The sequence below is a fragment of the Protopterus annectens genome, chromosome 3.part0 (assembly GCF_019279795.1).
Source record: "Protopterus annectens isolate FY-2018-M chromosome 3.part0, PAN1.0, whole genome shotgun sequence".
Taxonomy (NCBI): Eukaryota; Metazoa; Chordata; order Ceratodontiformes; family Protopteridae; genus Protopterus; species Protopterus annectens.
This window is the reverse complement of record NC_056731.1, coordinates 131,578,149-131,601,969: the sequence shown is the minus strand read 5'-3', so window position 1 is coordinate 131,601,969 and position 23,821 is coordinate 131,578,149. Positions and strand designations below refer to the sequence as shown.

The 23,821-nt window shown below is 39.7% G+C and overlaps 1 protein-coding gene across 11 annotated transcripts in view; it reads right to left on the bottom strand.

Moving 5' to 3' along the window:
- CACNB2 (calcium voltage-gated channel auxiliary subunit beta 2) overlaps positions 1 to 23,821 on the bottom strand; it is a 1,902,347-nt gene that overhangs the window by 50,285 nt on the left and 1,828,241 nt on the right. For all 11 annotated transcript variants that reach the window (XM_044064636.1, XM_044064629.1, XM_044064630.1 and 8 more), the window contains one exon: positions 16,982 to 17,167. In XM_044064636.1, the coding sequence (XP_043920571.1) occupies positions 16,982 to 17,167 (186 nt within the window). The remainder of the gene's footprint in view (positions 1 to 16,981; positions 17,168 to 23,821) is intronic.

Genomic DNA, 23,821 nt, shown 5'->3' with positions numbered 1-23,821 from the left:
CTGCTGCACCTACTGGGAATGAAATTTAAACCCTTATTCAGAAGTTTAACATCATTGCTTGTCAGATTAATACGAGATAAATTGTGTACTAGTTCTTGTTGTTCCACATTTTCTTTAATGTCTGGTGAGGGGCAAACTCCCCTGATAATTTCCTCTTCCGCAGTGCACACTTTGGGAACTCCTGAAATATGCACTTTATGTGTGCCATGGGGGGCCTTGGAAAACCTGGATTCAGCAAGGGAGCAGAGAATTAAAAAAGTTTGGGAACCAAAACTTTTGTAGTGGTGACCCGTGGGATACATGGAAATAACCTGTTATGGACATACCTTACTTTTTAAGTCTTTATGGGCACATTCATGCCAATAGAGCTAAACCCCACTAGCTGTACACATGCCATGTTTTATACATTTTATGACTTTGTTTGTACAGCATAAGTGGATTGTTTGGCTATACCTTAGAAACACAGGGCATTAAACCCAGTAAGATAACCATAAATATTAAGGTGGCTGCAAAATATAACAAACAACATCAAATCAAAGGGTAAAAAGGTTACACCTTTCCATTCACTAAAAACTGCAAGGAAAACAGAACAAAGTTAAAAGTTGTAAAATGCCAAGGCTACTGTGTGATGCTATCCATCAGCCTAAAGTGACATGGTTAAATTCAGCAGTGACCTGCATGGAAATCCAAGGAGAAAACAGAAAGCATAGGAGCATTTTGCAGCATGTCATCATATAGTAATTGCCTGTAGGCTTTACAAAGTTTCTGCGGTACGGCCTCCACTGTTTACAGTCTATTTTGAATGATTCTCCACTTCTGCTGTGAGTTTTGTATTGAATTTTTGCTTAGTATGTTTTGTACAATAATGGCTCAGAATACTTCATTACTCAATTCTGATTACATAAGAAGTAAACTTTCCTCTGTATTTTATCAGAAGAAGAAATATGTCTTTATTTGGAAACTTCCAAAGATAACATGCTATAGACAGAGGCAACCATAGTGATATGATTAAATCCAGTGTTGTGTTAAAATGAAGCCTCCAAGGATAGAATAGCAAACTTAGGTGCAATCTGTAGCTGAACACTGTATGGTGATGGCCTAAATTGCTTTATATCAAACCCTGAAGAGAAATCTGAGATTTCATCTTCGGTCTATCAGCATGATCCACTGATTCAGAAATGCTTAATGCCAAAATCTCATGCTTTGCATTACACTCTGTTTCTATTCTGAGTATTGTTTTGATTTTCTGCTCAGTATGCCAAGTACAGTAATGGCCTTGAATACTTCTTTACTAAGTGGACATTGCATGAAAGGTAAAGCAACATATATATATTTTACCAGAAAAGACACTTTTTTCATTTTCAAACTGCCATAGAGAAAATGCCACAGACTGCAGCAGCTAAAGTGGTACTGTCAACTTCAGCATAGTTCTGCACTGAAATCCCTAAGAGTAGAATAAAAACTGCAAGAGAAACTCAGCCAATCTAGAGTTTTTTAAGGTATGTGATGCCTTAAACTTCTGTAATAGAGGCCTATGGTATATAAGTAAATGATCCCTTAAGGACATCAAGTGTTTGAGCTACATGGCTTCTGAATGTCCATGACTTTGAAACATTTGATGCCCTTAAGGGTCAGTTGCATATATCACATGAGCTTCCATTACCGGAGGTTGAAGATATCACACAGAAAACTCTAGCTTGGCTGGGTTTTAATTGCAACAGTTTTTACTGAATGGCTTGTCTGTGTGACCATTTTATCCTTTGGTTAAGAGTAAAATAGTACACTTACATGCTTTTTTGTAGATGAGTACCATCTGGTTAGGGTCAGACAGTTTCATAATGATCAAACACAAATCTCCTGAATCTGGATAAAGTAACCAACGATAAAAGTATAATGTTCCAAAAAAGCCACCAACTCGGAGTACACACGGCAAAACAACACTTTAATAAAAAATAGTAAAAATATATAAAACATGTGAGCGCTTTCACAGAGTCCTCTCTGCTTCCTCAGACATACTACAGTAACTGCTGCTCTTGTTTAAATAATGATACATCTGTGTCAAATCCAATCAGTTGACAGTATCTTGAAATAAAAATTAAAAAGACATACACTATATAAACAAATCATAAAAATAGTGGACTAGAAATGTATGTAAAACACTGTAAACGCTTGCTCTATAAAGTTAGATAGTGTTAAAACTGTAGAATATATGTATAGATGTTAAAAAATGTGACCAAACATAATAATCAATGTTTCAAAGCCCTGTTCCTGAGAAAAGGCTTCAGTGAAACCTTACTATTTAGTCCAGGTGGTCTGTCAGCCTGAAAAGTAATTATCCACTCTTGTTCTGAGGCTTCAGTCTTATTGTTCATGTTCCCACCTCTTTTATTTTCTTGTATAATGTGTAACACTAGAAATTTGAAGGTGTGTGTGGCTCCCTCCTTTATAACATGCATCGCTAACGCACTTGTCTTTTTTTTATTTTTAATGTCCCTTATATGTTTTAGGACTCTATCTTTGAGCAACCAATTAGTTTTGCCTAATTTTCTATTTTCTATTTTCTACATGTGCATGCTGATGTATGGTTTCAAGTCCTAACCTATCCAATTCTGACCATAGTTTATCCAATATTACCTTTTCCATTACTTTTTCACAACATAAAAATAGACTTAAGCGTCTATATGCCTCTGAACTTGTCCTACTCCCCTTTCCCTTAAAGAAAGATTTAATAAGCGCAAATAATCTTGAGGAATAACTCCATATTTATATGACCTAGTGAATAACATATATAATGTTATTGTAAGTTCTTGCTGAAGTGTTCTCAAGTCTTTATTACTAATTCTGTCTCCTCCCAGTGCTTTGTTTGGATCCAGTTTGCTCAGTTCTTTTTCAATAATATCAAATTTGATTCCAGTATCTGGGGTTACCTGGATGTCACTAGGACAACTTATCGACCGTTTTGTGGTGCCAAACTGTTTTGCATAAGATTTTGAAAATACATCTATAATCTGTTGTGTCTGAAAATAAATTTCATAATCTGCACACAGTTTATCAGTTTGTATATCTTTACTCCTTCTACATCTTATGCAGCTATAAAAAGGTTTCCTATTATGCTCAATATCTTTATATCAATTTTCTTCAAAATTTTCTTGATCTTATCTCATACTATGCTTAATTTGTTTGTCCAGCTTGTTTATTTCAGTTTTCAAAGTTGTAGTTCGACCTGTCTTCCATTTCTTATATTTTTGTCTCTCACCTTAATCAGGCATATTGTTCTTATAGAAATATATCCCCCTGACGTTGTATGCCTATTTCCTGAAATTAAAATTTTTTTGATTTTCTGCACTCAGTTTCTCTCTCAAAATTTTCCACATTCCATCTGCAGTATTTCCACTGTGCACATCACACCAGTTCATTTTACATAGTGACTGTTTTGTTTCCGTATAATCTGCGATTAACATTCTGTGCATTGGTTTAGATTTCAGTTTGGTAGAATTATCTAGCAACAAATTAACCTTTATAACTCCATGATCACTGCACATCAACAGTGGTAAAATATGACTTGAAGTAACAGTAATTTCTTTAGGAACACACAAAATGTCTAGTATGTTCTCTTCCATAGTAGTTTTTTTACAATTTGAAGCAATTGCTGTTCCTGAATATACATTGTGAATAATTTCCTTACTAATGTTATTGAATCAATGTTATTCTAGTCTGTTTCTGGTAAATTTAAGTCCCCAGCTAATATTATTCTTCCCTTCTGTGTTTCATGCAAGAAATGTATGAATTATTCTAGGTCATCTGCACTTGACTCTGGTGGTCTATATACTCCAACAATTATCTCTTCCACAGAGACAGAATACAGGGATAGGGCCTTGAGGTGCCCTGCATAGGACATTTTACTTACGCCCTGTATTATTTTAGTGAGGAATCTCTGTGGATGTTCCAATTGTTGAATATGCCTGGCTAGGTACACCCCAAAAGGGAACTGTACTTAATGATAGGTCTGATGAATGCTGTATACAGTGGAATAATGACTTCCTCCGACCTAGATGCCATACATTTGTTTATAAGTTGCTCAGCACAGAATGATTTACTCACTAGTGTAGACACGCAACCAGGGGTGTAGCTAGGATTTTCAAATTTGCACTCACAGCTCTCAAACTGCTACCCCCCTCCCCAGCCAAGCTACGGCCATTCTCGTAATTCATGGTTCGCTCTTTTAGTGTCGATGAAGAGGCATTTGCTATAATGCCTCTTCAGTAATATAATATAGATTCACTCAAAGTCAGTTTCTTGAATTGAAAATAAACCTGAAAGTCAGTTCTTTGAAAAATGCAGCATGGTAGTTGGGGTAGAGGATTCATGCTTTTGTTTTCTGTAACTAAGGTACAGCTTTTGAGCTTGAGTAAATTACTAACCACCTGCTACCCTTAACTAGGGTGTTTCATTCACACATACACCCCTACCTACCTCTTAGTGCAAGAAATATGGACAAAGCCCAAAATAAACAGGGACAGATATTAAATAATGCTCTCGTGAACTTAGAAAATTGCTAGAATAACAGGATTTGTGCCAGTATGAATTTTTCTAAAGGACATGGTCTGAAACTCAAATGTCTGTCATTATTTAGCAACTTCAGCCTTCAATGATTTTTTAGAAAATCACAAAATTTATGAGGAACAGACAAAATATCTGGGGCAAAAATCTAGACATTCTGCAAAATTTGGACAGTTGAGAGGTATGCTACCTACCTACCTCACACACACACACACACACACACACACACACACACACACACACACACACACACACACACACACACACACATAAATACCTCTAGAGCAACAAACCCATAAACAAAACTGAGGCAAAGGCCCAAAAATAAGGACATTTTTTTAAATACTGCTCTTATAAACTTAGATAATAGAATAGTAGTAGGTCTTGCATTAGTACAAATTTTCTAAATGGTATGAAATCTGAAACTCAAATGTCTGCCATTATTTTCTAACTTCAGTCTTTAATGATTTGCCACTAATTTGCCAGAAAACCGCAATTTTATGAAAAACGGACCAAAAATGGGATGCAAAAATATAAAATTGCCAGTCAATACAGCTGGGAACCTGTCAAAGAAGGGACACCATTTTAATATGAGCACTTTTAACTTGAGCAGCTGACAAAATTAGAGAATCTACATGCATTTCTGAAATAAAAGTAATGTATAACTCTGATCATTACAGTTATTTGTAATTGTAAACCCTCCACGTTTTCTTCCAAAATTGCTATTTTGCGGAGGGATTATTAGGGAGAGATACACCTTCCTGACTGTATTAAATTATATTCCTTGTACAATACAGTATAGTTGTTAGCATTTTAAATTTATTATTTTGAACATTTTTCCAGTAAACAATGAAACAAAATGCATGCACCAATAATGACAAAACAGCCCAATTCAGAAAATTTCCATCATAAAAGTCTACTCAAACGTCTACAGTCCACCAGTATCAGTAAATATGCACAATCTCTGAACTAGTAAAAGCCATCTACATAATTCCACAGTAAAGAAATCTGTAACTAATGAAGAGGCTGCTGCTAGCAAACAACTTTATATTTCATGGTTTCATCTACAAATGAAGTGCCTGCTGCCCTTGAGGAATAAATTGCCTATATTGCATTAAAAAAAATGATATGCTAGTAATATTGCAATAGGGAATGGATGGCAAACTGATAACAGGTTCATAGTTACTACTAGATATCTTCGCCAAAAAGGACTACAGCATCCACCCCCCTTTACAACACAGTACAGTATCAGCTATGCATCTACCTACTGTGGGAGAAGAACCCACAGTCTTCTGCATCAAAAGCAAGTACACTACCTGTTGTGCTATAAACAGTACAAGCAGACTCAGCATAAGCAGCACTAAACTTTAGTTCCCCTGCAGCTCTCAGCTCCTTGTAAAATGTACTCGACACTCAGCTGTATCTCTGAACTTTGCAGCACAAGAAATCTGGAAAAAGCTAACATATATTGGGGGGGGGGGGCAAAAGCCCAAAAACCAGAGACACATTTTAAACATTGCTTGTATAATTTTGGAAAGTTGCTAGAATAAAATGCTGTGTTACCACCATGCATGTCTTGAACCCAGAACCATATGTACTACAGTCAGTGCAACATACCACTATGCTAAATCAGCAGTTTGAAAAATAGGAAGACTGAAACTTAATGGCTATCATTTAGATAGCTCTCAACCTCTTAGCACAAAAAACCTGGACAAACAAAGACAATAATGAGGGAATACAAATTCAGTTCTCATTTCACACCTTAGCACAAAAAACCTGGACAAACAACAAAAACAATAAATGGGGGAAATACAACTTCAGTTCTCACTTCTCACCATAGTTCACAACTCTTAGAAAAACAAATCTGAACAAAGTTCAGAAATGGTGGTGGTTAGGGACTTTAGGCTCTTCTTACTATGAAGCAAAGGTACAGGGTTTGAGCCTGAACACCTATAGCCAGCAGGTGTATTATGAGGGGGAGGCGTTTTCAGACACACACACACACACACACACACACACACACGCTTACCTTTGTGATCACCTCACCACAATGATAATCCATTCCGATTGCCTTGTCCTTCACCTCACCACAATGATAATCCATTCCGATTGCCTTGCCCTTCACCTCACCACAATGATAATCCATTCCGATTGCCTTGCCCTTCACATAATACATCAAGCTAATATCGCTTACTCACAGCCAACCGGGCACATTTCCCACAATGATAATCCATTCCGTTCATCACGCGATTGCCTTTCACATAATCCAAAACATTCAAACTAACATTTCCCACTCGCAGGCAGCTGGTTTAAGCTATGCACATTTCCTGCTTGATGCCAGCCAGCCAGACATGACGTGATGATGTGAAGCTCAATTCCGACTGGCTGGTATGTAGGCATGAAATGTAACTTAAAGGAGCCAACGCTATTTTGAAAAATATGTCATTTTTTAATTAAAAAAGCTACCCCCTCTTCTAAAGAAGTTGTACTGAAATCAGTACAGTGTGTATGCCTCCTGACGTCCCTGCACACAACAGTCAAAAGCTAGATTTCTCTCTGTGTGTATTTCCAAGTCCCTGACTACTGAGGCAACTCTGTTTGGTGGCTGCAGTTAAACAGCAATTTCATTGGGCCTGACATGTCATGTTTCATGCTATTTAGAAGGCATCCTGGGATACTGTCTGGGCCCACTGATGCAGTGTACTTGGCTTTAGAGAGAGCATTAAGGACCTGTTCCCTAGTGACAGCAGGGTGAGTTATATTTGATGGTATTTTCTGAGGGAAGGTTGAGGGGGAGAGGGGGTATAGTTGGAGCTGAATTTGCTGGCCAGTAGGTTTGCTATATCTTCTGGCTCAGTATAAGTGAACCCATTTACAATGAGCTCTGCACACAATTGTGTATTGCCTTTGATGTTACAGATATAGCTAAAGAATGCCTTATGGTTGTCCTTCATCTGGGAGGCCAAATTTATCTCAAATTTGGCTTTGGTAGAGTTTATTTGTCCTCTGAGTTGTTTGTTTAGTTTGATGAAAGTGTTTTTTTTCCTGCTGGGTTTTGCACCTCCTAATTTTTGCCATGATTGTCTTCCTTCTGTTATACAGCCTACTGAATTTGTAATTCCACAAAGGTGGCTTGTTTTTTGAGTCAGTTCTGGACTTTTTCCTGATGGGTACAGCTGCCTCTATGCATGCTTGTATAGGGTTTCTGTGAACAGTTCTGCATAGGCAGCAGTGTTGTCAGGGTTCATGGAGGCTTGAAATTTTGCCAGGTTATCACATAATAGCAGGATGTTAGCATTAGAGTAGTTCCTGAATATTCTAGGGTTAGCTGGTGGCCCAGGTTTTATTTTTTACTTCAAAGGATGCCATTGTGTGGTCTGACCTTACCAGGGAAGACATTACACTAGGGCGTGTGCTACACTCTCCCATATTAGTGAGAGCCAGATCCAGTATGGTTGCTCCCCTGGTGGGTGAACTGACAATCTGGTCTAAGGAGTTTGTGTTTACAAAATTCAGGAATCTCTGTGCCTATACATTTGGTGTCACATAGGATTCCCAGTTAATAAGTCACCCATGAATATGGTATTGGGTTGGATGATGAATGTTTCTAGTATGTCTGAATGCATGGTATAGGCTTCCTGTGTCACAGAGTGGGACCTATAGCTTACAAGGAAGTGGTATTGGATTTTGCATAGTGATTTGAACATGGAGTAGCTCAAGTGCATTATCCTGTCTGACCAGCCTTGAGGTATATTTAATTTTGATGTAAATCGAGACACCATTATTCCCTGTCTGTGTAGTAGCTGGTTTAAATGTGTGGGAGGCATTATAAAACTTGCACTGTTGGTGTCCTCGCCACAGCTTTAAACCATGTCTTAGTGACCACACAGATGTCAGCATTCTCTAGGGTGAAGAGAGCTTCTAGAGAACGGACTTTTTTGTTTAACCTCTTAGCATTGAGCAGTAATACCTTTAGATTTTCTTGGTTTTGATTTGCTATGTCAGAAGTACTTTCAGTTTGGCATTGCCTAAAAAAGGCACTATGGGGAAGACAATGTTTTAGCTAATATTTGAAAGCCTAGAGAGGAGACGTGCAGACCATCCCTGGCAAAGCACTGTGATCTGCTGACCATCTCCTCCCATGCTGACACACATTGCACCCCCTTAGAATGACACCAGAAACTAAGCCAATTATTAAAGTCAGTCATCTTTTGTTCATATTGTGCATCATCCTTGGAGAACATAAAATGCTGCGCAATGGTAGGCTCATGCCAGCCTGGGACATATACTCCGAGAGCTCCATGATGAATCTCTTTGTATAATGTAGGCAGGTATGTCTCAGGTCATTTACAACCACATGGACTATGATTGAGTCATACTGGTACTTCTGGTCCAATGACCTGAGTGTGTGTGTAATGTCCTAGCTTATCCTAGTGCCTGATTAGTAACTGACTATGACTTTTGCCTTACTCATTCTGGTGAGAGGGGCATCAGTATGTCTCACGATGGAGTTTCCAATGACCAGAATGTTGGATTGTGTGGTAGCTTGCCTTATGGGGCTTAGAAGCAGAGACTCCATGAGATGTGACTGCATGTTTTGATGTTGGTGTTGTTTTGAAAGAGTGCATTCTGGGTTGTTGAGGGTATTTTTTTATGTGTACTTCATCTAAGAGGTCTTTGGAGTTGAGGAAGGTAACATTTAAGTGCCTCAGCATATATGGATCTCTATGTCTGCTTTGAATTGTGTTTGATGGGTGCAGCGTTTGTACTACTGACAGCCTTATTGACATTAGGAGTACTTTTATGTGAGAGCTTTGCCCCCAGTGACTTTGTGTAAATATGTCTCTCACATACCATATCAGTTTTTGTTTGAGAATTAACTGGTTGGTAGTAAACATGAGGCAATTTCTGCATTGCCTCAGGATGCCCATATCCACCAAGCTGATAACGGAGATAGTGGGAAAGTTCATATCCATGGCAACATTTCCTTTTTTATTGATTAGACACTTCTAGTGAGAATATAAAGCAATGTCAGGAGTATCCAGTTTGCAACTCTGGGGACAGTACTTGTCACTGCAAACTAGTTATCCTGTGTGCAACTAGGTATTAGTGACACTTCAGTCATGCTTTTACAGAACAAAATGTCACTCAAGATGTGTGTGTCTGTTCAGCGCACTGTCAAACACTTGAGGGGAAACTAACAAGCAGACCCTGAAAATGCAAGGATGAGGTATTTAAGCAGATACTTTGTAGTTAGAAACAAATCAAGCAGTACTTAGTGAAAACAAAGAATTAGCTTGTCAAGAATGATGAAAGAGGGGAGTTGCGTTAATGGCTTCTGCGCAGCTACTACTAGTGCTGGTCTCACGACAGCTTTACTCTGCTAGGATACCATGCTCCTTCTCTCACCAGAAGCAAAACATTAGCAATAGCAAGATGAAAAGCAGGCCGCAGCCTGTTTGGTGATCCACAGTCTTGTCCCAGATGATGCAAGGGTCTGTAAGCTTGTTGTAGCCTTTTCCTGGTAGATGCCTTGAATAGCAACCAGACCCAATAGGAATGTCAAGCACAGACCCTCACTGCCCAACCAGAAACAGTGAGGAATCAATGCACTCTGCTCCTTCTCTTGCCAGGAGCAGAATATAAGCACAAATTCCAAGATGTCACCTATGAAGCCATTATTATGCTTTCTGGTAATCAGCAGTCTCCAGGAAATAATGTCCCTGTACTCCTTCTCTCACCAGGAGAAATGAGAAGCACTGTCGAATGGTACGTTTAAGATGTATATAGATAAGCAATAGTTAGTTTGTGATATTAGGACAATTTTATCTTTGAATTCCACAGCTTATAATGAAGGAAGTCCAGCATACTTGTAAATGAATTTAACTGTGAACTTGCTTTGTCAGTGGTTGTGAGCGTTAGGGTAGAGAATGAAAGTATAATGCTTAGAGACAGCTGCTTATGGGAAATATTCTCTTTGTTGATGGACAGAACCTTATGACTCTTTAATAATTTTCTAGAGTGTTTAAGCCACTAAAATATACCAGAATCCATACATCTGATTTTTACCTGACAATGTTTAGCTCATTGCATTAATGCCACTACTGTGCTTCTGTGAGAATGTTTTAGTTCTATTTGGATAGTTCTTCGAAGTTTAGCCATTTCCTATGATACCAATATAAACTGCAAAGAGGTTGACTATGGCCCCCAAATCCTTTTACTTATAAATAGTAACTCCAACTCCATGGTCACACAGTATCAGGGAAAGGAAAAATCATCCAGCATGAGTAAAATATACGGAAACAGTTCCAGGGAGTCTGCTTCTAAAACTATTCGTTCAGTGAAAAGATTTTCAACAAATGTAAATATTTTGAAAGACTGGTGGCAAAAGTAGTTTGGTAGCTTAGCGTGTAGTATATTTTATCTGAAAATATTAGAAATTAGAAAAACTTCAACAAAAGAGGAGTGTTTGTTATGCTTAGGCAGTAAAGACCTTTACGGCTTTCTACCTTGAAACTGTCATGATGCATATGTAGGGTCTGACAGTTCCTTCATCAACCCAGAGCGAGCTGGGAACTAGATAAATATAATGATGAGTTCTGTCATCATGTTAGGTGTTTTTTTTTTCTCTGCAGATATCTGGGAAGTGTTATATAAGGCATGCTGAACTGACCAAGTCCTGAATCTTTTCTACTGCAATTTTTGTTACTGTAATTTACCTAAGTGCACAAATAAAAGTAGGGATACAATGGACATGCACTTGTATAATCTGCAAAAAAAAAAAAAAAAAAAAAAAAAGGCAGCAGTACAACAGTGCTTTGTGATGTACTTTCTCTGTATGAAAGAAAGTAAAACTGTTGATACATAGAAGTTGATCTGGATGCACTTCTTGACATATTATTTGGGTGGCAATGTGCTACAACCAGGCAGTGCCGGTTAGCTATGGTTAAATTATTCCCGGCTCCACTAAGTCTCCTCTTTAGTTTTAGGTTCATAGGTTAGTACTAAGCTAACTGCCCTTGTGAGCCATTTTAAGTCTAGCCAATTATCCCTTGTGAGATTCAAACCCTGCACCTTGTGTTTGTAAGGCAAACACCTTAACGATTAGGCCATCCTCCCAACCCTTTCCTTTGAAACTAGTCTAACTCTCAACCTAAGCACTCAAAAAGCATCTTACAGCCCAGCACTTGCTCAGACCTAATAGCAAGCACTAATATACCCTAACACTGACTGCCCAGCAGGGCAAGGCTCTTTATTCACCCCTCATCAACCAAGCGACTAAGCAGCTCACCCTACTATTCACGCATGACCAAAGGGCAACTTCACGTGCACTCTCCAGTCCAGCTGCTGAATCTGGGTATCCTGAGGCAATGTTAAACCTGCCTCATGTACACAGACAACCCTCTCCTCCTACCACAAAACACTAACATATGCGAAAGATGCAATTATACAGCCAAACTGGAAGCTAAGCTGTCTCTGGAACAGACAGTCAAGAGGAGAAGGTTAACACTTGCAACACAACTCCAGCCCCACAAAGACCTACTAAAACAGCACTGGCAAAAAATACAAAAAATCATACTCAGAGGCTCTAAATAAAACCTGCAAAAGCATCAGAGACCGCCAAAGCAGACACCAAATAACCTGCACTTCCCATCACAAACCAGACAACACATAAAACACAAAATCAGTGTGCCGCACAATCACAGTCCTTAAGGTGAAATAACATACCTAACACACTAGTAATAGGTGAGTCAGGCACATTGACATCCCACTCACTAGGCTGGACAAGCAGAAGATTACTGTTAGCTGCCTGTCGGGAGCCAGAATCCGCCACATAACACAAGCACTCAGGTCACTCCAGAACAAGTACAAATATAACTATGTCATTGTTCATGTTGGTGTGATGACCTGCGACAAACCTCCCTGGACTACATGAAAAGAGACATGGAAGAGCTCTCTAATCATGTAGCCCAGGCTGGTATGACCCTGACCCTGAGTAGCATCCTGCCCTCACCAAGAATGATACCTCAGTATAAAGAAAAAAAATTATCCATTTCAACAATTGGCTAAGCTTCTGGTGTCATTCAAAGGGGATCCGGTGTCTGTCAGCCTGGGAGAACATGCTCGACAAGATGCGTTGCTTCACAAGAGACGGCTTGCACCTGTCACCCCTAGGCATTAGAATACTAGCCAAGGTTTTTGCTGCCCCTATAGTGCCTTTTTTAGGCAAGGCTCAAAAGTCAAACCCACCTCCGTAAACAGCACAATTAACAAAAAACTGATGGTTATGCTACTCAACGCCAGGAGTTTAAATCTCAAAATGCACGCGCTCGAAGCACTCCTCAGTATGAAGAACGTCAACATCTGTGCAGTAACTGAAACCTGGTTCAAGGCTCCAGAGAGTACCCCAGCACTACCGGGCTACAACTCATACCACATGTTTCGGCCACAGAACATGGACTGAAACACAAAAGGAGGTGGTGTATCCATATTCATCAAGGATACCTACACCTCCAGGTTAGTGGCGCAGCATGATACCTCTGAGATCATCCATGTGCAACTAACATTGGGCAAATCTGCAATACAAATTGTGGCCTGCTACAGATGACCCTCCATGACCCAGGACCACCACTTCACCTTTCTGGAGACACTGGAAAACATGAAGGTCCTACCAAACACCCTAATATTGGGCGATTTCAATTACCCTACCATTCATTGGGAAAACTACTTGAGTACAAATTTCCAGGCCCAGCGCTTCCTGGAATTCATCAACTCAAAGGCCCTGGATCAGCTGGTAAACTTCCCTACCAGAGGTGAAAACATACTGGACCTGGTCATCACCAACATGGGCGACAGGTGTTCTACACCAGAGGTCAACCCGTCACTGGTTAGATCAGACCATAAACTAATCACTCTGGATGTCCACACCCCACCACCACCCCCAACTATGGAAACCACAGTAAAAAAACTTTTCTAAAGCAAACTTCACCTTACTTAAATCAGAGGTGGTAAGTTTCACAGCCCCCATGCTAAAGGATAATGCTGCCCAAGATGCAGAAACCTTTGCAAATGCACTCTATGAGCACCTACAAGGATGCATGGATCATGCCATCCATAGCAAAACCAAGACTCACTCCTCTAAGAGAAGGAAACCAGTTTGGTGGACCCCTGCAATAAACAGGCTATACAATAGAAGGAGGAAACTAGTTCAGAAAAAAAGCAAATCCCAAGAAGGAAAGACATCCCTGATCAGTATCAGTAAGAAACTGCGGTCCCTCATGAAATCATCCAAGGCTAACTTCGAAAGAAAAATAGCCAAGGATTCAAAAGATAACCACAAAGCCTTCTTTAGCTATGTTAAAAATCTAAGTGGCAACTCGCAGATATGCACTGAACTAGTGCAAAATGCCACAAAGTATACTGAACCTACTGATATTGCCAACATCCTGGCAGATAGATTAGTGCAAACTTCACCCCCCTCTCACCTCCAAAAGGGCCCACAACAATACCGGAAAAGTGTAGTGTCCCAAAAATCACAGACGCACAGGTGAAAACAGCCCTTTCAAAAGCCAAAAACTCAGCGTCAATGGGACCAGATGGTGTCCCAGGCTGCATCTTGCATGAACTACAGAACGAACTAACCCCCCACCTAAACACGCTGTTCAACCTCAGCCTCTCCACGGGCTACGTGCCCAAAGAATGCTGCACAGCAACGGTTATTCCTCTCCACAAAAGAGGGGCCACAACTGACCCTGGTAACTATCGCCCCATAAGCCTGATTAGCCTGGTCTGCAAGGCTATGGAGCACATCATCATGGAACTCATTAACAAAGACATTGGGAACCTCCAAACACCTGACCCGACCCAGTTCGGCTTTGTTAAGGGCAGATCATGCCTACTAAACCTGGATGACTTCTTCGAGACAGTCACCAAGGCCATAGATGAGGGAAAGGTGGTTCATACAGCCTACATTGACCTCGCCAAGGCTTTCAACACCATTCCCCACTCAGGTATTACAGAAAAATTCACCAGCCTGAACCTAAATCTCTAGGTTATGAGATGGGTTGCCAACTAGCTTACAGACAGAACTCACACGGTAAGAATAGTGGGCTCCAGGTCCGACTCTAAAACAGTCAGAAGTGGCGTCCCACAAGGCTCAGTCCTGGTACCCCTTCTGTTCGGCATATACTTCTCAGAAGTACAGGCAAATACAGGAGGACTATGGCTTACCAAGTTCACCGATGACTGCAAACTGGGAGCCATAATTGACTCTCCAGCTAACATGGACATCCTCCAAAATGGCCTTACTGAGATGGACACCTGATGTCAAAGTCATGGCCTCAAGCTAAATGCCAAAAAATGCATAGTCATCCCGTTTGGGAAAAACAAAACACCCATGAATTACCACATAGGTGGCAGTCCCCTTAATACAGAAGAGGTAATAAGAGATTTTGGAACCCAGGTAGACAGTAATCTCTCCTTTGACAATCATATTGCCAAAGTAGTTAGGAAATCCTTCTATGTGGCCCATCTAATTACTAAAGGGTTCGCATCTAGAAATAAAGAGATTATAGTGCCCCTCTACTCGTCACTCATTAGACCCATCATAGAGTACAATGCCCCATTTGGGATGTACCTCACAAGACACTTCCAACAGCTGGAAAGACCACAAAAGTACCTCACCAAGAGGATTACTGGTCTCAAACATATGTCTTATGCAGCCCGACTGAAAAAACTCCGGCTGTACTCAGTGGCATATTGCTTACTCAGAGGTAATCTCTGCCTGACTTACAAAGCCATGTCCAACTCAGAATTGATGGACATGCTCCACCTAAAGAAATCCAAGTCACTGCGAGCCACGCGCTCTAGTGAGCTTAACCTCGCCACAACAATAAATAGAACATGCTGGAGGGATAGATTCCTGTCTCAGAGACTACCCATGCTTTGGAACAAAATTCCAAATTATATCAGGCAAAGCCCCTCACTAACACTCTTCAACAGAAACCTTGACAAGTGGATGGGTAACAGAAAATACACCCCTAGGATCACTTCATTGGCTCTGCTTGACAGAGGATCAGTTAATTAATCAATGGGGCGGCTAAAGCCGACACACTCTGGCTGGGCTTATAAATGCCGTCGGGCAGATATCCTAGTACCTACCTATGAACCACAGATGATATAAATCTCAACTTTTTCTCTGTTCACTTCTCCCTCTCTTCTTTGCATCTTTTTCTTTTGTTGTGCTTATCCCAAATGTTCTATATGCTACAGAAATACTGTCCAACCACAGCACCATATGGCAATTTTTGATAATGACATGTAAGTGAGCATTAGTTAGAATGAAATGACGTATCTTGTAACTAATGGAATACTTGAACATGGGATATTATAATCAGAAGACAGGAACTGGCCTTGCCTCTGTATAAAGTGACAGATGCCGAACCTTTTAATATTACTTTACATAGCTGTGGGAAAGAGCATTTCAAGCTGGCAAAAAGAATTAAGTAAAGTGGCAAACCTTAGTGTAAACAAAGTAAGATACATGACGCATTAGACAAAAAAAAATAAAAATTATATATTTAAATGACCTGCAGGGTTTAAATAAGGCTCAGAAAGAAATATTTTCAATGAAAAGTACCAATAGAGGAAAACATGATACAACCAAAATGGAAACAAGCACAAAGCTGTTTTTTTAAATGCTTTAAGTAAATATCATAACTACTGAAACAGTGCATTTCAGATCTCTTCACGTAAACACAATAGAAAAGGTACACAGCAAAGAATGGAGGGAGAGGGGGAGCTGACAAAGAAAAAGTTGTGACTCGCCAATCATCTCCTGTTACAGAGTACAGCTAGAGAAGCAACTGTAGCCCATGAGACAAGCATTCTAATCTTACTTCACACCCTGCAGTCTCTTGCAAACTAGTTCTGAGAGAACAGAGTATTCAGAGAAAATGCATTCAATACTGTTCACTTCACAGATTCAAATTTAAATAAGCTCTTGATAGCATGAACAGCCTACTCTGAGTTTTTCAGCAAATTGAGGCAGCAAGTGGGTGAAGGGCAGAAGCCACGGATCACACACACAGATCAAATAGCTGAACTATATAAGGAAAGAAAAAAATACATACTGTACGATCTGTGGATAAGTGGATTTACACACATAATACAGCATTAAAGGCAACTGTACCAAGCATGCTTAAGTTACAACTGTACAGGCAGTCTTACTGGAAATGACATCCATGGTTAGGAGCACAGTCTGCTGCCAGGCCTGCTGACTAACAAAGATGAGGCACACATCACAAATGAGATGTGCTTGCTTCAGACTGATGTAAGATATAGGTTTATAGTAATGTCATCAAGAACAGCATTCATTTAATATACAAAGTCTGACCCTGTAACTGTAAAACAAATCATATACCTGCATCCTGGAAACCGGGGCAGGGCTAGCAGACAAAGCAGCTGCAGCAATCGGACGGCTGAGCAGAGGGTTAGAAGGATTGCTGCATGGAGGATGCGTAGATTTCCAGTAGGCTTCAAGATAGTCTGCTAGGTGCTCACATGCGTCTTCGAGCTGGTTCTCATCCAGAATCACATCAAACATTTCCTAGACAGAAAGTAAGATAAGGTGCATAAATGCCAAGGTCGCCTGAATTAGCTGCCGAAAACAGCAAAAATAATACTTCATTTGTAAACCAAGTTTAACTTAGTCATTCCTAGGCAAATTATAAATACTAACCAAGATATAAAATGTTGAATTCTATTTTAAGCAAGGCAGACAATCAGAACCATTATACAATACATTGTGTACCAGATTAACAACTTAATCCAGGCCAGGGAAGCTGGGTAGGCAGGGCCTATCCTGGCCCTCAGTGAGCACAAGGAAATACATGAGTCCTGGACAGGATGCTAGTCTACTGATATGCACACAGACACACACACAAAAATTCCAACTCTACACTTTATTGCTATATTATGTATAAATACAGATATGCTGGCAGCTGTACCTTATTACAGTCCTGCACCAATAACTAATAACAGGTCTTCAGAGGGTTTACTTACATAACTTATAAATAAAGAAATTGCCCTCCTATGTGGATTAAATGCTGTTTTACTGCATTTCATTTGTATACATTTTAAAATAACACTTTAGCGGTTATAATTAGAGGTATAACTTGTCCTTCTGACACTTAGGGCCATTCCCTGATCTGGAATTGGCATTCCCTTGACTTTAAGTTGAAGTAAAAAAAATAAAGATTCACACATACTTGCAGTTACTTTAAACTTTACCAAACCACTTACTACCACTAGCAGCAAGCTCTGAGCACTTCAGCCCTGACTGAAAATGCATTGTCAACATTCATTTCTGAATGCCAAGAATGAAACAAAACATACACAGAGTGCTAAAATACATCAGCAAATGCATTACCAGCATCCAGAAACTGAATGCCAGTAATAAGATCACACCCCCTGACATTGTGTCCTCACCCAACATAGCAGCACCTTTACATAATACAACTTATTTTAAACAAAATTAGATAAATTCTCACAATATTAAGTATTCATAAATTATACTTGCTTCATGTTCAGGTCATGACTGAAATGGCTTCATTCTGAGTCAGTCCACCAGTATAGTTATAGACCCTAAGCAAAGTAAAAAGCATTATGGGAAGAAAAACATCTCTATGCATAGAAGCCTCCTGGCTCACGCATGAAATGGAAACCATTAACCATTATTATACAAGTTGTGTAACATAACATGAAAATTAAAAAAATGAATACGCACAGGAATCTGTCTAGTTCCAACCTCACCACCACGAGTGCTGAGGAAAAAATAAAAACAGAGAAACTAGTACTCTTAAAACTTCCTTAATGAACTCAGTCCCAATAATTTCCAAAAATCTTGAAACCCAGGTAGTGTTCCAAAGCAACATGCATTTATTCAACACAGACAAGCAATCCACACATTCATACATGATAACATGAAAATAAACTACTATGAAGAACAACAACTTTGGAATCTTAAATTTAAATCATACAATGAACAACAAATATCATATATATATATATATATATATATATATATATATATATATATATATATATATATATATATATATATATATATATCTGTGTGTGTGTGTGTGTCTATATATAAATATATACCTATAATGTGCATGCATATATATATATATATATATATATATATATATATATATATATATATATATATATATATATATATATATATAAAAAACACCCCTGTTAAAATGCCAGATTTTTTTGTGATATAAAAACGAGACCACAATAAATCAATTCAAAACGTTTCCCACCTTTAATGTGACCTATAACCTGTACAATTCAACTGAAAAACAAACAAATCTGTTAGGGGAAAAATATAAAAATAAAAACTGTACAATACACTGGTTGCATAAGTTTGCACACCCTTAAACTAATACTTTGTTGAAGCACCTTTTGATTTAATTACTGCATTCAGTCTTCTTGGGTAGGAGTCTATCAGCATGGCACATCGTGACTTGGCAATATTTGTCCATTCTTCCTTGCAAAAGTGCTCCAAATCTATCAGATTGCAAGGGCATCTCTTGTGCACAGCCCTCTTCAGGTCACCCCACAGACTTTCTATTGGATTTAGGTCTGGACTCAGGCTGGGCCATTCAAAAACTTTAATTTTCTTCTGGTGAAGCCATTCTTTTGTTGATGTGGATGTATGCTTGGGGTCACTGTTGTGCTGAAAGGTGAAATTCCTCTTCATCTTCAGCTTTGTAGCAGATGCCTGAAAGTTATGGGCCAAAAGTGACTGGTATTTGGAACTGTTAATAATTCCCTCCACCTTGACAAAAGCCACATTTACAGGTGAAGAAAAGCAACCCCAAAGCATGATACTGCCACCATCATGCTTCATCGTGGGGATGGTGTTCTTTTGGTGATGCGAAGTTTTGTTTTTGCGCCAAACGTACCTTTTGGAATTGTGGCCAAGAAGTTTAACCTTGGTCTCATCAAACCATAACACATTTTCCCATAAGCTTTTGGGAGACTTGATGTATTGTTTTGCAAATTTTAGCTAGGCTTGGATGTTTTTCTGTGTAAGAAAAGGCTTCTGTCTTGTAACCTTACCTCATAGCCCAGAAATATGGAGAATATGGGAGATTGTTGTAACATGTAGTACACAACCAGTACTTGCCAGAAATTCCAGCAGCTCCTTCAGTGTTGCTGTAGGTCTCTTGACAGCCTCCCTGATCAGTTTTCGTCTTGTATTTTCATCAATATTGGAGGGACGTCCAGATTTTTGCAACGTCACTGTTGTCTTGTATTTTCCTCCACTTTTTGATGACTGTCTTCACTGTGTTCCATGGCATATCCAATGTTGTGGAAATCTTTTTGTACCCTTCTCCTGACTGATACTTTTCAACAATGAGATCCCTTTGATGTTTTGTAAGCTCTCTATGAACCATGGCTTTTGCTGAGTAAATGTCAGGAAAATCCTACTAGGGCAGCTGAACTTTATTTGGGGTTAATAAGAGAATCTCAAAATGATGGCAGGTGTGTACCCAAGAAGACTGAATGCTGTAATTAAATCAAAAGGTTCTTCAACAAAGTATTAGTTTAAAGGTGTGCACACACAACAAAGTAGTCATGATATAAGCCCTACCCTAAAAATAAGCCCCAGTTAAGATCGTCAACAGCACATGATGGACGTGTTGAATTATAAAATAATAATATTATTAACATCTGTTGACTGAGGTTATCATACTCTGCTCGCCATTTACGGACCATTTGGACACCCAACTTCTTCTCTTTGCAGAAAGTCGTAAGATTCTTTCCCCGGGAGTCCTCCATGATTCCTACTGTAACCCTAACCCTCAGTCACACTTGACGGTTGCGATCCTTGGCCCATAAACACTAGCAAGTGTACTTTGATTGGTCAAAGTACAGACAACGCATGCAGAACGTGCACACTTGATAACGAATGGGTGTGGTTATGTCTTCTTAACCCTTGCCATTTTGTGTTGCCACTCCTGTCTCATAAGTCTTCAATTAACTGCTCCCCCCAGACAAGATGAGTGCAAAAAGAAAGAGCTATTCCATCGAGTACAAGATAGGAATCATGGAGGACTCCCGGGGAAAGAATCTGATGGCTTTCGGCAAAGAGAAGAAGATGGATCTCTGAATGGTCCGAAAATGGCGAGCAGCATACGATAACCTCAGTCAACAGGCCGACAAGGGAAATGCTAAGAAGTGCAAGTGTGGATCAGGTCGGCAACCATTATTTCCTGGAAGACATCATCTGCAAATGGATTGCTAACAGGAGAGCAAAGGCTTTGGTTGTGCGCAGGGCTGATATTAAAGCATTTTTCCTTGCAATGGCACCACAGTTAGAAATATCCACAGAAGAATTCAAAGCATCACAACATTGGCTGGATGGCTTCCTTCAACGATATGAATTGTCTCTAAGAAGATCGACAACACTGTTCAAGCTTGAAGATACTGAAGTTATTAAATGTGCACTTGCATTCAAGTCCTTTGTTGATGGCATCAACTTTTCTAAATAACAACTCTTCAACATGATTACTATGGATGAAACTGCAGTGTTTATGGGCCAAGGATCTCAAACAACAATTGATCAGAGGGGTGCATCATCAATCTACATTCCCTCCACTGGTTATAAAAGTGCACGTGTTACCTGTATTTTGGCAATTCATCTAGATGTAAAGAAAATCCCACCTCTAATCATTAGTAAGGGCAAGAAAGATAAGACTGAACGTGTTTCTGGCATTTACTTTCTTGAAACTGAAAAAGCCTGGTGCACACAAGCAGTTATAAGGAAGTGGGTCGATGTAATGCTGCCACTTGTTTTGCGAGGTGACGAAAGAGGTCTGCTAGTCTGGGATTCAGCCAGCACTCATCGCGCTAAAGACATGAAGAAATTCCTTGCACAGAGAAGAATAGATCAAATAATGATTCCCGCAGGAATGACAGCCTATCTCCAGACTCTTGATATTGCAATAAACAAGCCATTCAAGGACCATTTGCGCATGGAACTCAATGACTACACTGAAAATAGAATACAGAGAAATCATCATGGAAACTTTGTGAAGCCTAGCCTGCAAGAGGTCATGACTTGGGTGAAGAATTCATGGAATAAAATCACTGACAGCTGTGTTGCCAATGCACTATGAGCAGGCTACATGGACAAGCAGTGCTCATTTAAGGACTGTATTGCTAGGCATGAATGATTGGGGCCAAAGGTTCTAGAGAAAATGGAGTCACAAGAAATTCAGGCCGGAATTCGGGGGTTGAAGACTTATGACAATGTTCCAGAAGAAGATGACATGACTGTATTTGAATAACTTTTCCGTTATCAGGGTAACAGAATAGATTGCTTCTGCTTTCAGCTGCCAGCAAGCTCTTGTTAGTTTTTTTACTTTATTGTATTAAGATAACATTTTATTATCAATGGGGTAATTACAAAGTAAGGCCACTAGTTTCCAGACTTCATTTTTATGACTTTCCATCATTCTTCTCTTATGGTTTGGGTAAGGAATAAAAAAGTGGCAGTTATTCACCTGTTTTATTCTCCTCCTCCAATACACATGTATTGAGATCTTTCTGCACTTTCTGTTAAGCATGAAATATTGCACTGTGAAAGCCAAGGTTTAGGTATTCTGAAGTTGAAATGTTTGTTGCACTGTTTATGTAGAATTCTCACACAACAGTTAACACGTTACCTAGAACTGTTGTCCAATAATGGAAAAGTACCAAATAAATGTCAGTTTGTGTACATGAATAAATGTTGATTTTTGTAAATGGATAAATGTAGATTGTTGTTTGGGGGGGTAAATAAGGCATCCCCTAATGATAAGCCCCAATGCGTATTTCTGTGGGGGGTCGGGGAGCTGCATCAACTGTTACCGCCTTTGTTGATTCACAGCCACTCTCCTACCTTTATCGACAGTTGTGCTCAACTGTGCAAGGATTTCTCTCATGCAATTCATTCTTCTCTTAGCTGGACATCCTCAGCCTTTCTCACCTTTTTCCAGGCCCTTCCAAACTTCCAGATCTTCTTTACCAGATCATCTACTTTCTTATACATGTGACCAAACCAACATAGTCCATTGTCCTTGACCTTCTCTGCAAATAGGGTTACTTAGGCTCCTGCTGTGATGACCTCGTTACATCATCTGTTCCAGAATGTGCAACCTACTACTCATCTCAGACACTTTATGTCCAATGCTTCAAGCTTATTCAGTTACTCTGCCTTCACTATCCATGCTTCTGTGTCATACAGAGGTACTGGTTGCACTTATTTTTCAGCTTTGACATTATTTTGTCACATACTACCCTGATGCTTTGCACTACTTGGCTGCAGCACCTCTGGGTCTAGTTCTGAATACCTTTTTTCAGACTTTCCTTCAACCACACCTTACAGTTACCTGAAAATGTTAACCTGTCCCACCATCTTCCCTTATATCTCAATTCTCAGCTTCTTCTGATTTCTCCTATATGTGGTCATGGCCACTGCCTGGCCTGTACTTTGTTTTATCCCACATGCCTTCAGTTTTGCACTCAAGTCCCCCTTTTTGATGAAGTTCCTGTTCAGAGTCTGCTTGTAGTGCCACATCGTCTGCAAACAGCAACTTTATTACTCTGTCCCTCTGACCTGTTTGCTAATCTAGACCATTACCAGTATGAACAGGAGCGGGATTAGACCTGAACCTTCATACATAACCACTCGTACAGCAAACTACTCTTGTGTCCAAACAGTTACACAAAGGATGGTGCTGGATGTCCCCATATTAGTAAGGACAAGATAAGATCCAAGATGTTCTTACCCCTGTAGATAATGTGACTAATTTTTCCAGGGCATTTGTACTGACAGTGTACAGGAATCTCAGTGCTTGTTACTAGTGGTGATGTAGGTTTCCCACTCTGTAGCTGGACTGCTTAGATCTCCTAGGAAGGATAATGGGTTTAATACTGAGTTATGTCAGTTCCTGTAGGTAGGCACTGGGCATAAAGGGAGTTCTTTAGCTAGCTAATGTATAGTATGAGACTTTTCTGATGGTAATTTGGACACAAGAAAGCTCTAGAGCATCATGCTGCTTTACCAGCAGTCATGTGAGTCTCTTCTGGAACTAGCCTGAGACACCAGCACCTTTTATCCCTCCTGCACAGTTAGCTGGTCTAAATGAGAGGAAGGTGTTATACCTCTGCACAGCTGGAGTGCTCTCCACCAATTTAA